Raw genomic sequence first — 13893 nt, 5'->3', positions numbered from 1 at the left:
AGCAAAACCTGTGACTTGTCTGTGGCTGAAACTCCCTCCAGTGCCCTGTCAGAACTCGGAGGCCAGCCGGGAGGAAGGCCCGCTGTTCTGTCTTCTGCTGGCATACGACTCTCAGCTTTTATTACTGTCAGTGGTTTGCAGCGATCAGTATTTGACAAAGAATAAAAGGCCCCTGTGGCAATGAGGGCGTTGTTTTACCAGGATCAAATCCATCGGTGTGTTTGGCATTCAGGAGATTGTAGTGGGAGAAGCATTGTCACTCCTCCATGAGGTGTTCCCACTTTAACTTGTGGTTTGACCATCTCCTGTGTCTCCTGTTGGGGCTCCATGACCATTTGTCAGGATCTGTGGCAGTACAACTATCATCTTCTCATGCTTGCTTGGAATGCTGTTTCCAAACCAGAGCTTCAGCTGCAGAGCATGGTGGCGTAGTCCTTTGGCAGGGAGAAAGGTAAATGTACCTCTGCCCTTAGAGGACAGTAGCTCGTGGATGTGCAACCCCTTCCTATCTGAAGGAGTCTTAAACCTGCTAGAAATGCAATAATGGAAGAGGGCAGCCAGAGCAGGAGTCTAGAGATGGAGTTGAATGCAGCAAGCCCAGTGTGATGCAGGACCTGGTTGACAGATTGGCCTGGAGGCTTTGGAGGTAAATAAAGGTCAGTTAGGGCAGGCTGGGTGGGAGAAGGAAAGGACTGTCAGATCTGATGAAGGAGGCCGTATCTTGGCTTCCCTGTAAATATTTTTTTCTTCTTTCAATTTGAATTTCCATTTCCCATGCACTGCTCTGAGGAGGATTGGCGCTCTTGGGTCTCTGAGCCGTGCAGTCTCAGGCAGCTCTGACAGAGGAGTTCAGCTCAGAGAAAGAGGGTCTGAAGAGCATGTTTCAAGCCACAAGCCCTGAGAGTGCTTTTAACTCCTCGTTACAGATTTTAGATTTGTATTTAGATATGGTAGGATTTGCAATATGATATTGATACGATCAGTTACTAAACAATAACTTTTCTTCTGAATTTCCCGTGGGACAAATTACAATTTCTGTTCACTTTTAGCTTCGCCTGAAAGCCTGCCCTAGGTACCAAATTGCTAAACAGCATAAACTCTGCCCTCTAGTGCTGCCAGAGAGTAAACGATTGTAGGAATGTAATATTTCTGTGCCAGAAGGCGTTGTACGGTTCAAAGAAGTGTTGCCCCAGATCAGGTTAAGCTGTTTAATTTTTTAAGGTACATAAGAGCTTGGGCGGGGGATGGGTTGTATGTGGTACTGTTTCTAGTGTTCTGGTGATTGGATATGATTTTGTGGCAAGATAGCCAAAATCAGCCTCAACTTTGGGCAGCTGGTAAGCTCTAATAAAACCTGAAGTATCTGGAGCACATGTGATATTTGTTATGATAAAAATGTAGAATAAGTTGTGAAATAGTAAGAGTGTTCACATGACTTATGAGTAACTGAAGCTCCCCCTCCACAGTATTGAAGGCGAATATGTTCCTGTGGCAGGCGATGAAGTCACCTACAAGATGTGCACCATTCCCCCTAAGAACGAGAAGCTTCAGGCTGTGGAAGTGGTCATTACCCATCTAGCTCCTGGAACCAAACACGAGACCTGGTCGGGGCACGTCATCAGTTCCTAAGGTATTCGGTATGGAGCGCTGCCACTGCACACACTACGCGTGTGGGGAACTGGCTCTCAACGAACCTGACCTATGAATATTCTACATATTGTGTAGGAACAAAGAATAGATTGTCAATAAGGCAGAAGTAGACCAAAATTGCTGTTTTTACAGCTGGCTTGATACTTAAAAAATAAAACAGTTCAAATGTTAATGGAAAAAAATCTATCTATCTATATATATATATATTAATGTGTTTACAAAACTTATTTTAAAGAGACCTAGTTTGTGTGCTTTTGGAGGGGGAGGGAGAGGGTTGGGGTGTTTTTGTTAGTTTTTTTTGTTTGTTTGTTTTTTCTTTTAGTCTTGTGAACTGGTTCCAGTAAATGCCCGAGCGAATTAGGGAGAGATTTGAATGAAAGCTTTTCTAGAGCCATGGCAGTGGTGACATGGCTCAAAGGCACTGTAGGTGCATGAGCAGTGTTTTGGGGAGTGCTACAACATGCAGCCTTATTGCTGATAACAGTGCCTGAATATGTTGGCTTGAGAGAGAGATTCATTGCAGCAATTTGTTTTCATCATAGAATGATATTCCGAGTAACTGCCACACAATAGAAAATCTCTATCTAGTTGTTACACTCTGACAGTTCTGGCAGCAACAACTGGTTACCCTTCAGGTGCAATGTTTTAAAATTACTTGTCTGCATACGTGTGAAATATTGTGGGTTTTTTTAAAACCTGGATTGTTTGTGAATTTATTTTGGTGCCTTGTTGGTTGATTAGCAACAGATTTTTATAGGCCAGTACTTAAAAATAATGATACAAAAAACCACACTTGGTAGCTTCAAGCTAAGCAGTAGAAGGCAGTAGAGTAGTGAATACTTAATAGGCTCTGACTGTGCTGGAATTTACAAAAATCTGAAGATGACCATTGATTGCATATGGTTGATCCATGTCTGCCGCTATATTTTCACTTGGAGAAGGGGGGAGCAAAACCGTAAGTTTTATGCTGTTCAGATGACCATATGTAAAAAGCTGTACAAGTTATTTAGTAGGTTCAGCTGTTCTGTTAAAGTAGATTCTGCAGCTCTATTTCCCTGAAAAGCTTGTTTGGTAGGATGTGATATGCTCACCCTTGCTGCGACTCCCTTCTCTGCCTGCAAGATTCTATTTAGTCAAACTAGTGCAACTATATTAGTTCTGTTCCCACCTGCCTTCCATACATTTTTCCAAATGAAGCATTTTTTTCTCTATTATGTTCCTAACAGTGGATTTTTATTGACTTTGCAAATAAAAAAATAAAAAAATGTTGGCATGAAACTCTTCTTTATGTTGCATGGAACAGTGTATTTTCAGTTGCCTGTTTGCAATATTATCAGCCCTTGCAGTATCATGAAATATCTTAAGACTCTCTTTCACAGCAGAAGACTGTCTGTTCCAAGACTTGCAGAGAACACAAATGTATGAAGGTTAGTAATTATTGTAATAGTTTATTTTACCTTAAGGTGCATCAGTATTACGCTATAGATTTTTTTTTTCCACCTAAGACTTTCTAGTGGTGGGTTTAACACTGCCCAGCTTGTGGAGTACTACATGCTGCTTTTACAATAAATAACATTATAATGCTTTAAAGATATGCGTTTTCAGTCTCCTCTCCACAAACTGTATTAAGATGATTAGTATTAAAGATGGAGGAGGCAGTAGGTACCTGCATATGTACACCTGTATGATACCCAAAAGTATCAAAAAAAGCTTTGTAATATCAACTGATTTGCATTAACAGAACAATTTATGGGTTTTTTAGCTACTTATAATAGTATAGAGTATATATTCTACATTAATATATTACTAACATAGTAAATATATAACAACATATTCTACTATATAGTAATTCTATAAAAATAATATATACTTGTTTTATGTATTATATAAGTGTATAGTATAAATATTATTTATATATTATAGTAGTATATATGTAAATACATTTTTATTAGGTATTATTTTGTATTAGATATTATTGATATAAACATGTTATAGTAGGGGGAACAGAGAAGATAAATAGCCAGGTTGTTTCAACTAAAACTTAGGGCAGGAAGGTCAGAACAATCATTTTGGAAGGGGACAGCTAAATCATTTCGAACAGCATAGAGCAGCCAAGGTTTAACAAAGCTGCAGCAAAGCTGCAGCCAGGCTGCAGGTGGATGCTGCTGAAAGCAGGAAGGGTTGTGCCTGCTGAGGTTTTTTTAAACTTATACTAACAAAAACGGATAGATAGGAAGCATTGACAGTCACTATTTAAAAAACAAAACAAAAACTGAACCAAGCTGATGAGCATAATGCAGGGTCTTGTATAACTTTTTAGCATAAGTGAGTTTATTTTGCACCAGCACTTGGTTTCGGGAGGGAGCAGTAAGACGGAAAAAAGGAACTGTGGATTTTTTTTTTTTTTTTAAGAGGCAGGTTGTTTGCTTCTCATCTGTCAGCAACTTGCATGAGAGGCAGAAGATGATAAACCTTAGCTATTAGCAATGGCTATTCAAGAATGAAGAGCAGGGTAAATTTTAAGATGTGAATGTATGCAGGCATTTGTATATACCCTGTTGTATCTGAGTTTGAGAACAAATTTGGATTTGGTCCTGTGCAGGATGTTTTGCATAGGTAAGTTTCTGCAAATACAAGAAACATCCATGCAGCAAGTAATCAAATAGTGAGATGCATCACATATGCATGTGCACATACACATGTGCACATACATACAGAGCTACTAAAATATGGCCAACTTTAAAAAGATCTTTCCTGGTCCAAAGTTTGCTTTCATTAAGTTTCTTGTACTTTAAATTCAGCGAGGATAAACATTGCTGAGGCCATGTGCCATGGAAGTAGGCACATGAGAAACATTAAAAGGCTAAGATAAAAAAGGAGAGGAATGCCCCTCTCGCCTTGTGTGTTTGCCCTTTGGGGATTTTGTGTACAAAATGTGGTTTACTTTTAACTGTATAAGTATTATCCAAACCTGAAATTGGAAGGATTCAGGTCAATCATTCAATTGTACAGACAGGCAACATAACTACAACCAAGTCTAGTCTGCATATTTTATTTGTCAAAATAAGTAAGTTGTTTGAAATAGAAAAGGAAAATATAAATCTCATTTTCTTATGAAAAATTTACTAAAAGTAAATTGTTCACACACAATTCCTATTGTCAGATAAGGAAAGTAGTATTAACAGTTACAGTGATTGTCATGCTTAACTTTTATCTTGATTGAAATGTATTTCAGTTTATCTTAGCACTAAAATTTCACCTAACTGTTAAAATCTTACCAAGAAAACAGAAATTAAATTAGCAACAAAAATGTAGTTTGCTACTACACTCAAGTTTGCTTAATAACAGTTTTTTATTGTTGATTAAAAAAAAAGTCTGCAAACAGCAAAGGTACTGTTAATTGTACTGTGGATTGGCACCACAATTATTTTGACAGGTAACCCTAGTACCAGTTGGTCTAGCCTTTCCAGTGATTGTGGAGTCAACACCCCTTCTGACTGTGCACTGCAACATGCATGAGGTCAGGGGACTTTAGGCTCAGTTCTGCTTTCCCACCCCAAAAGGAAAGAAAACCCATCTTTTTTATTCATCAAGAAGAAAATCCCAGATGACAGATAATTCATATTTTTAGCACAAAGTATATTCAAAAATTCTCTAAAACTTTCATCATCTTTAAATAGAAGCTTTAAAATAAAAACTAGGCATAAAACATTGCAGGCCAATTGTAAGACAGCCATAAATCACATATAGACAGAATTCCCCCGCATCCCTCACTCCTCCGAAATGCTTAGTTAGCTAAGGAAACCACAGAAACCACAGAAGTCTACTAGTTACTTTTCAAAAAAAAAGAAAAAAAAAACCCAAGGACAACAGAATTGAAAGCCACAGTTCTACATCTTTCCATATACAGAATTGTAAAGCATTTTATACTGTCAAGCATATCTTAGACTATGCATTAATAAAGCTATCACTTTTTCATTTCCAGGGCTTCTGTAGATTTAAACACAAAAGTAAGCAGTCAAACTATGTTATGTTCTTAAGTACAACATACCCTCAGTTTTAGCCCAAGCTAGTAGTTAGTCTACATTGAAGGAGCTTGTGCTGATGGTAGAGGAGGAATGAGTTAATCTTCTCAGAAAACTAGATGTTTCTGGTTAAAGTGGATCACTGTTCCCAAAGTAACACTTCACAGGAAAATAGATGAGACACCATAAAAGTCTTTTGGACTGGTGACACAAAAAACAACCCACCCAAAGGAAAACAAAGTACCTGTGCCAATGGAAACTGTGAAAGGATGGTCCCAAACAAACTCTGCTGTATCCTATCAGGAAGGTTCTGCTCACAAAGAACACTTCCTTTTAGTAATGACTGATCCACAAAGTACTTGCTATTTATCACCAATTATGAAAGATAATACAGAATGAAGCAAGATGTTTTGAGTTACTAGGCTGTCTATTTTGTAAGTAAGTGTAACATCAAAAAACGAAAAAAAGAGAGAGAGTCTTTCATTTAAAAAACAGCTCTTCACAGATTTTTCTTGTATCTTGTGGTGATGTGACGCTGTGGCCTTCTGTTCTGGAGTCTGTGAAAATTTCATAGTCATTCCCTCCCTGTAAACAGAAGAGGGGGAAAAAAAAGCAGAAAAAGATTTAATGTTATTTAGCTCAGCGTACAGTCAGTTGGGAGAGGGCACAAAGGCAATTCTGAAAAGAAGCTGAATTGACCTCAGACTTAAAGGGCTGCTAATGAACTACCTGTAGGACACCTTCAAAGCAGCCTCCTTAGTCAAACTGAAACCAAAGTTCAATTTAACTAGTGGTTGTTACTATATTATTTAGGTTATTGCTGCCAGATAACAGTACTGTTATCTTGCTGACTGAATTTTGGATATTACATTTGGAACCAATTACTAGTCAGAAGATACTGATGAAAGAGTCTTTCCTGTCTTTCTAATAGGATACGCAACAAGCAGCATCCTATGTTCTTTTTCGTAAACAGAAAAGTAGCTAGCATAATTAAACAGAATTTGCAGGGTAGGAGCATGTCTTATTCTAAAAGTTACAGAAGATCAGTTTTACATTTCCCTTCAGGTTATTTTCTGAGAGACAGTAACTCTTGTAAACTGCAGGAGATACCGTATCATCACATCTGAGATGCTGTCGTCTGGAAAGCTAAAAACTGCAAATCACCAAGTTAATATAGTTCTGGGATTTCACATCTCTTTGTAGCACACCCATGCTGAAACTTCCACAGAACACCACAAACACTATCATGAGGTAACTCCTGGCCTGGATGTTAGAACTGGTAGTGAAAGCAAAAACCTTGCAGTAGAAGTTTAGCTATGTTACTACTCTCATATAGGAGAGCAGTATTGATTTTTAATTATTTACTTGTTAATATTAAGGAGTAAAACTTGTTACAGAAAATGGAACCAGCACACGGTATTTCTAAGTCATCTGCATTATCCTTTTCCTTCCAGCTTATTTCCTCTCTTTTCAGCTAAACCAGTGTTAACATTGTTGTTCCTGTTTTGTTCTTGCCAGCCATGAGTTTGACATGACATTTGCAATTGGTTACTAATCACAAGGGAATGACGAAAGGTTCTTTCACAGCTAGCTCAGTGAACAAAGGAGCCACCTGCAAAAGCAGAGATCCTTGAAAGAAGTCAATGTACTTCAGGAAACAGTGTACCTACTTTTTGTGTCACTTGTGTGCCACCCTGCTTTTCAGTGAGTCAACAGCAACTTTTACTACCTCAAAACACTGAAAATGCTGCACTGCCAATTACAAGGTTTGGAACCAGCCATCTATAAACTCATTGCCAGAGGGACAGATAATTGCTTTTGCAGCCAATGTCAAGGGAAAAAGAATTTAAAGCTTTTCTTTTTCTTATAAAACTTAGCCTGTTCTCAAAGGAACTGGTAACAGTCCCTTGGCTGTGTTCAAACAGCCTGAATTTCAACCAGGGCCTTGAACCTGCAGTTCCCTTTGGGTAGCCCTAGTCAGTTCTCTGCTCGGTATTCAAAAGCCTCTGAACCCTGCAGAAGCCTTCAATTAGGAACAGGGATAATTTCATTTCCTGAATGTAGAGACGGATATAGTGGTTAACAAAGAAAGAGTATCAAATTCAATGGAAAAACGAGTATGTTTAATCACCAGCCAACAAGAAACATCTATCAAACTACCGTCAACTAGCACGCAGCATAATCAGTTTTATTAAGTCAAGCCACCTAGGTTTTTAACATAATTACAGAATTTAAAAATACATTCCAAAATTAACCTTATGAAGAACACTGCGTTCACTTCAGAGAAGAGAACAGAAATCTCTGCTTATGGCAATCATTCAACATTATGCCTATCAGCATTGCACAGGCAATCTCTCAGCGTTACACTGAGCAATACTGCACAGTCAACGAAAGAGAGCCAGCTGCGTGTTCTCACGTTCTGCCTTTGTTTCATAAGTCACCTGATTAGAACCTATGTGGCTTGTACTTCAAAGCAGAAGCTCTGAAAAGTATATACTAAACAATATACTCACTGGCATAGTCTTATCTCCAAAGAAATGAATTGTCCTGTATTCATCTTTGGCAACAATTCCTAAGCAGTACCTCTTATCCCAGCCATCTGGAAACACGTCAAAGCTTATCTGGCCTCCTAAGATAGATACGAACCAAGCAAATTGCTTTATTATAACACATTTATGAAGAAGAGAACAAATGAGGAAGAAAAAGTCACAAAAATGTTATGCTAAACTGCAGTTAAGTCTTAGAATTCTAGAAAGTAGTTTATAGGGTATCAGTTATTACAATTCTGTGATTTACAGATTATTTACTAACCATTAGACAAAGTAAAGGAGTTTTAGCTTGTTCAGTTTAGGAATCCAAATAATATTGCCTGCAAATCTATCAAAACTCTCAAACTGGATCATTTTTTAAAATTATATTACACTTAAACTTTGATTTTTGAAAAGAAGCTACATGACTGAATGTAGCCAGTGCTATATCATAGCGTTCTTACCCTCTAACTACTGAGAAATTAACCTGTATGTTCTGTCTGGATCAGACACGAACTACTTTTACTGCTTTTTTTTTTTTTTTTTTTTTTTTTTAACACTATAGATAGGGTTATTTCATATTTTTTTGTCTTTATATAAAAGACTTTTTAAAGCTTTCAAAATAGAAAAAGGAGACAATCAGCCTTTTAAACAAAGCCCAACAAACAACAATTTCAATTTTATTACTACCAACCCTGACTTGAGATTAAATCAGTTTCCCAAAAGACTTTTTTAAATATCAAAAACTGAAAAAGTGTCAGTTTCTTTAAACTTGCATTTGCTTTTGGATTTCTTCTTCTTCCTCCCACACTGCAGCTACAGAACTGAAAAAAGAAAGGGCTACTTGGAACTGTATTAGTATAGCATTTTTGATCAGAATTGGTTAGTAGAAACAACTCTGACTAATCCGAAGTATGTAGTATGTTTTGAAAATGAGCAGAATCTGTCACATAACTGACATTAAAAGGCAATCAATTAATGACAAGCTATGAAGTTCTCTTTGTTGGTGGATTTCAATTAAAATGTACTAAATGAAAGCCTAAAAGGAAAAAAAAAAAAAGCTTAATCTTGCAGGCAGTGCCTGCAACCACCCCCATAGTGATAACTGTCATACAAATGAGAGGTTATGTCATATCTATGAGAGGATATGATTTTTTTAAAAATATAATTTAAATTAAATGACTTTAAGTGAAATTCTTTAAAATGTGATACCTATAGAAAATGTGAGGCCTTTTCCTGCAAATTCTCTTTGTAAATCAGCTACAAATTTCTCTCTTATGTGTTCCTTCTGTTAAGAGAGAGAAAAAAAAAGCATCAGTTATGTGCTGTGTTACTTTAGTGATTTGGGGAAAAAAAAAGAGAGAACACTGAAAATATACAAAGGTCCAAGTACTAGGACTAGTGTGATATAGGTCTACTCCATTAATATTTAACATATGTTGAGAGTATTTCTACATTAATCTGTTAACAACTTATATATAAAAAAAAACAAAACTCAACACACGCACTCTGATATTCACATTGCTATTTCAAAATCTTAAAATACTAATGAAGTATGCCTATCTCCTGGTAAAACTGAATTTTACAGCAGGGGAAACTGAGGCACAGAAAGAGTCATAAATGGCACAGAAAGTGCCATATACTCCAAAAATGATATTTACAGACTGCCTTGGGCTTATATGCGCTTAGACTTCTATTAACTGAGTCACAGTCAAAGATCAATTTTGGGGAGTTAAGAGTTCAGTTTTTGTATCAGATTAAAAAAAAATATTATTGTGTAGGAGGGAACAGAACTTAGGTAGAGTGGCTCAAATTCATTTCAACCTTGCATAATTAGCGATGTACAAGGGGATAAAAGATGAATAGTTTGGTCAAAGTTTTTAAATTTTACTTTAAAAGGCTTAAAAGATTTGACAAGGAAAGGAGTAGTTTTATTGCTGTGAACAGATAAAAAAACTGATACTGATAGACATTCCAGATAAGGAGTGTCTGACAGGGCTTTTCAGAAAGATTTGTGTAGAAGGGGACATTCAGTACTCTGCATAGAATACTGAAGAAACAAATGAACCAAACCTACCCTTCCTGCAAATCACTGTACTATTGCATGTATTTCCTGAAGCCTGAACTAAGAAGTTTGTTCAACTACACAGAAAGAATTAAAATAAAAATCCGACGAAGTGCAAATGTTTTCTTAAAATCATAATCTGATCATAACTGCGTCTCTCAGAAGAGTCTATATTTTCAAGAGTTATAACTCACCTTATCAAGTTCATAGAACTCAATGCGTTCTTCCTGGCTGCAGCTTCTTCCAATGGGGGACACATTTAACATCCCATTTCGGAACTCAATAAAAGTACCCCTGAAAAAAAGAATTGATTAGCAAGACAGAAAATAGATGAAAAATAGCTTGAAATACTAAGTATCACAGTGAGGTTCCATTTAATTCTAAAGATAATGGGAATCAGAGGTCTCTTTCAGCCTCTCATTGTATGCATGAAAAAACATCAGCATCTCTGGCACCAAGGAATCTTTCAGACTTTTATGTCCATGTAGCAGCCTCAGCATTGCCTTACTGACTTCAGGTTTTAAAAGTCAACTGAAGCATCCTGTCCATCTAACTTTCATACCCTGGGAGGTCAATCTTTAACTCTTGGCTGAAAGGACCAAATTTAGAGCTTTGAGCTAGCCTCACACAAAGTACGTGTTAATATCTTAAGCAGTTGCACCCTCAAGTATCACATAGAGCTGATCTTACTGCAAACTTCTATTCTCTGGAAACCACTGTGCTGCTGAATTCCAAACATACCAAGGGAATATTCCTTCCTTCTTAAGTGAAAACAATCAGGATTTCTAATCCTACAGAAAGTCTTGTCCATCAAAATTCAGAAAGAGAAAACAAAGTTCTGGGAATACCTTCGAATAAAAATACATCTTGTAATCCTTTTTCACCTGCTCCTGATGGGAGCTTGTCTTTGTATGCGTGGACTGCTCTCTGTTTGTTTCAAATACAGTGTTCCTAAAACACAAATTATTCATTTTCTGCTGAACTAACAGTCTGCTTTATACATTGATGCTCAACACTAATTCAGAAAATGTGGTGACACTGAGATGCATGTATGCACATACCTTTTCTTTGGCAGTTTAATCTTTGCAATGTAACTCAGGCAGTAATTGATTACATCTTGAAGTATGTCCTCACCCAAGTGACCCTGAATGTTCTAACAGAAGAAACATGATTTAACCAAGGCTTCAGAATCAGAGATTCTAAAAATAGGTCATGCAGAGAACACAGATACTAGATACTCAAATACAGTTAATACCAGAAAGAAACAAGCCTTCAAGAAATAACTCAGCTGACACACACATGATACTGACTAAAGGCTCCCCTTATTTTACTTTTTAAACTGTAACAACATATTCTCATTTAACATGTTCCATACAGGCACCTGTAGACAGTATGGGCCAGAAACAGAAGATCTAAATGAAAAGTCACAGTTAATGTCTACTGTAGCAAGCATGAAGAAATGGAGATCATTAACCCAATAAATTGGAAACCACTGTACCAGTCAGGGTCTTTTCTTTTTCTTTCTCTCTTTTTTTTTTTTTTTTTATTTCCGTTAGTAACACAGATACAATGAAAGTGATTAGGGATCTAGAATCAGTTGTACATTTTTGTTCATTTAGAGCATTTACTTCTAGCTTACATAGCATATCAGAACATACACTCTTGAATTAATCCTAAAGAGCAACTACAGGAGATAAAATGAACTTGCTGAACCCTAAGGCTAATGGTGATCAGCTATGACATCCTATCTTCCATAGAAACTCTGGGAGCAGAGGCCCCAGCCTCATTTCCTATAGAAAAATTTTCACTGTTCTCATTTGGCCAGACAGTCTCCGCTCCAAACAACTTTTGGTTTTGAGAACATCCCAGACAAGAAGGCTTAAGGTGAAGATCATCACTGCACATATCAGAGCGCCAAATGAATAATTTGTTGCAGAAATAATGTATAACAATAGCAGCAATGTCAGCCTTATCTAGGAGGGTGATTACAGAAGACTGCACTGTGGCAAGAAAGCAAAATCTTGGTTAGAAAATTCCACTTAACTGAAAATTTCAAACATACCTGCTTGCTCAAGAATTTGCCATCTTTGTATGCTACAAGACCGTTTTCTGGAAAAACGTAGTCAAATTTTTCAACCACTAAAACCAAACAAAAAGGTAGTAATTTATAATTTTCCTCTAAAACACTCTATTTTTATGGAAGATCTTATATATGCTCTAGGTGACCCTGCTTGAGCAGGGGGGTTGGAATAGATCTCCAGAGGTCCCTTCCAACCTTACTGATTCTCTGATTAAATATCTTAAAATACAGTAAACGTTAGATTATAAAACATGGAAGATTTAGCAGCATCACACTGAACGCAAGATCAAAGCCACTCATTTCTCTCAGCGAGATTAGCATGCATCTCAAATCATATTGAGGTCTTTCAGTTAAATTATTTATACTTTGTTTGAAGGCTCTTCCTCTCCCACAAATGCAGGATTTTTGCACTTAAATATAAGAAGTGCTAAATACCTTAAATATTGCAAAAACCTGGCACACAGCCTGGCTAGAGAACAAATAAAATACTACCATTTTAGAGCTGTTATTATTATTTTTTTTGATGGTACACTAAATGACCAACCACATTCGATGACTGGGAGTTGTGAGAATCTTACTACACTGCAAGGTAAGAGTGCTTGCTGGAGACTGCTTTTAGGCCAAACAAATTCTGACGTGCATTAGGGAAGGCGATTAGTGGCATCCGTTATGTCAAGACCGTTATGTTACCATCGTGATTTTCATGGAGAAAGGCAAATGCCTCTCAAAGAGGAGCTTGTCTCTCCCTGGTAACCCCACAGCTATCAAAATCAGGTCCCTCAGGGATAAGCTAGACAACCGAGTAGCCTGTATGCGTACACGTTATGGACACGACTCAGTTTTAAAAGGACAACGTTCAAACACCTTCCTAACGCCTACAGAGTCTGAATTACATGGTTAGTAACAATCCTCTAAAGAGATACCTAAATAGCTGTAAAATGCAAATGCAGTTTCTAAACGACTATAAATAACTTTCCACGAATTGAGTGCAACACAACAAAAATAAGGAACGGCGAGTTTGAAGCAAGGGCTAACGGGGTTAATATTTAACCTTCAGAGGCGCCTCTGAAGCTCTTCGGCGCCCGGCGCTGCCTCGGTCCCCTCCTTACCGTCGTCACCAAGCTGCTCCTTGATCTTCTCGAAATCTGAGCCGCCTACAACGCCCACTCTCACCTTCTGGCGCAGCTTTTGCAGGAACGCCGCCATTTCCGCCGTGATTTTCTGGAAAAGCAGCAGCGCGATCAGCGCCCGCGCCGCGCGGAGCTCCGCGGGCGTTAGCGAGGCCTCTCCGGAGGAAGCAGCCGCTCCCAGCTCGCCCGCGACGCGCCGGGGCAGGCGCCCCGCCCAGCCCCCGGAGGCGCAGGGCAGGGTAGGGGAAGGAAGGGAAGGGAAAAGAAGGGAGAGCAGGGCCGCGTCCCCCCGCCGCCGCACTCGCCTGCCGCGGCGCCGTGAGGGTCCCGTCCACGTCGAAGAGGCAGAGCGCGCCGGTCCGCGCCGCCGCCATGGCGCCCGGGGCACGGCGGGAAGGGCGGGGCGCCCGCGGCC

At 38.4% G+C, this 13893-nt stretch overlaps 2 protein-coding genes across 8 annotated transcripts in view; one reads left to right on the top strand and one right to left on the bottom strand.

Moving 5' to 3' along the window:
• Positions 1 to 2928, top strand: part of CARHSP1 (calcium regulated heat stable protein 1) — an 81761-nt gene extending 78833 nt beyond the window's left edge. For all 7 annotated transcript variants that reach the window (XM_062588518.1, XM_062588519.1, XM_062588516.1 and 4 more), the window contains one exon: positions 1467 to 2928. In XM_062588518.1, the coding sequence (XP_062444502.1) occupies positions 1467 to 1629 (163 nt within the window). In that variant the 3' untranslated portion in view covers positions 1630 to 2928. The remainder of the gene's footprint in view (positions 1 to 1466) is intronic.
• A 2344-nt stretch (positions 2929 to 5272) lies between these two features.
• PMM2 (phosphomannomutase 2) lies at positions 5273 to 13881 on the bottom strand. The gene is made up of 8 exons (XM_062588347.1): positions 13784 to 13881; positions 13458 to 13569; positions 12331 to 12407; positions 11330 to 11421; positions 10463 to 10562; positions 9416 to 9491; positions 8189 to 8304; positions 5273 to 6260 (listed from the first exon to the last, which is right to left on the bottom strand). The coding sequence occupies exons 1-8, from the start codon at positions 13850 to 13852 to the stop codon at positions 6156 to 6158; spliced, it is 747 nt and encodes a 248-aa protein (XP_062444331.1). The 5' UTR covers positions 13853 to 13881; the 3' UTR covers positions 5273 to 6155.
• Positions 13882 to 13893: the final 12 nt, after the last annotated feature.

Source organism: Rhea pennata, chromosome 15, assembly GCF_028389875.1.
Source record: "Rhea pennata isolate bPtePen1 chromosome 15, bPtePen1.pri, whole genome shotgun sequence".
Classification (NCBI taxonomy): Eukaryota; Metazoa; Chordata; class Aves; order Rheiformes; family Rheidae; genus Rhea; species Rhea pennata.
The sequence above is the reverse complement of the archived record's forward strand: the minus strand, read 5'-3'. Positions and strand labels throughout refer to the sequence as shown.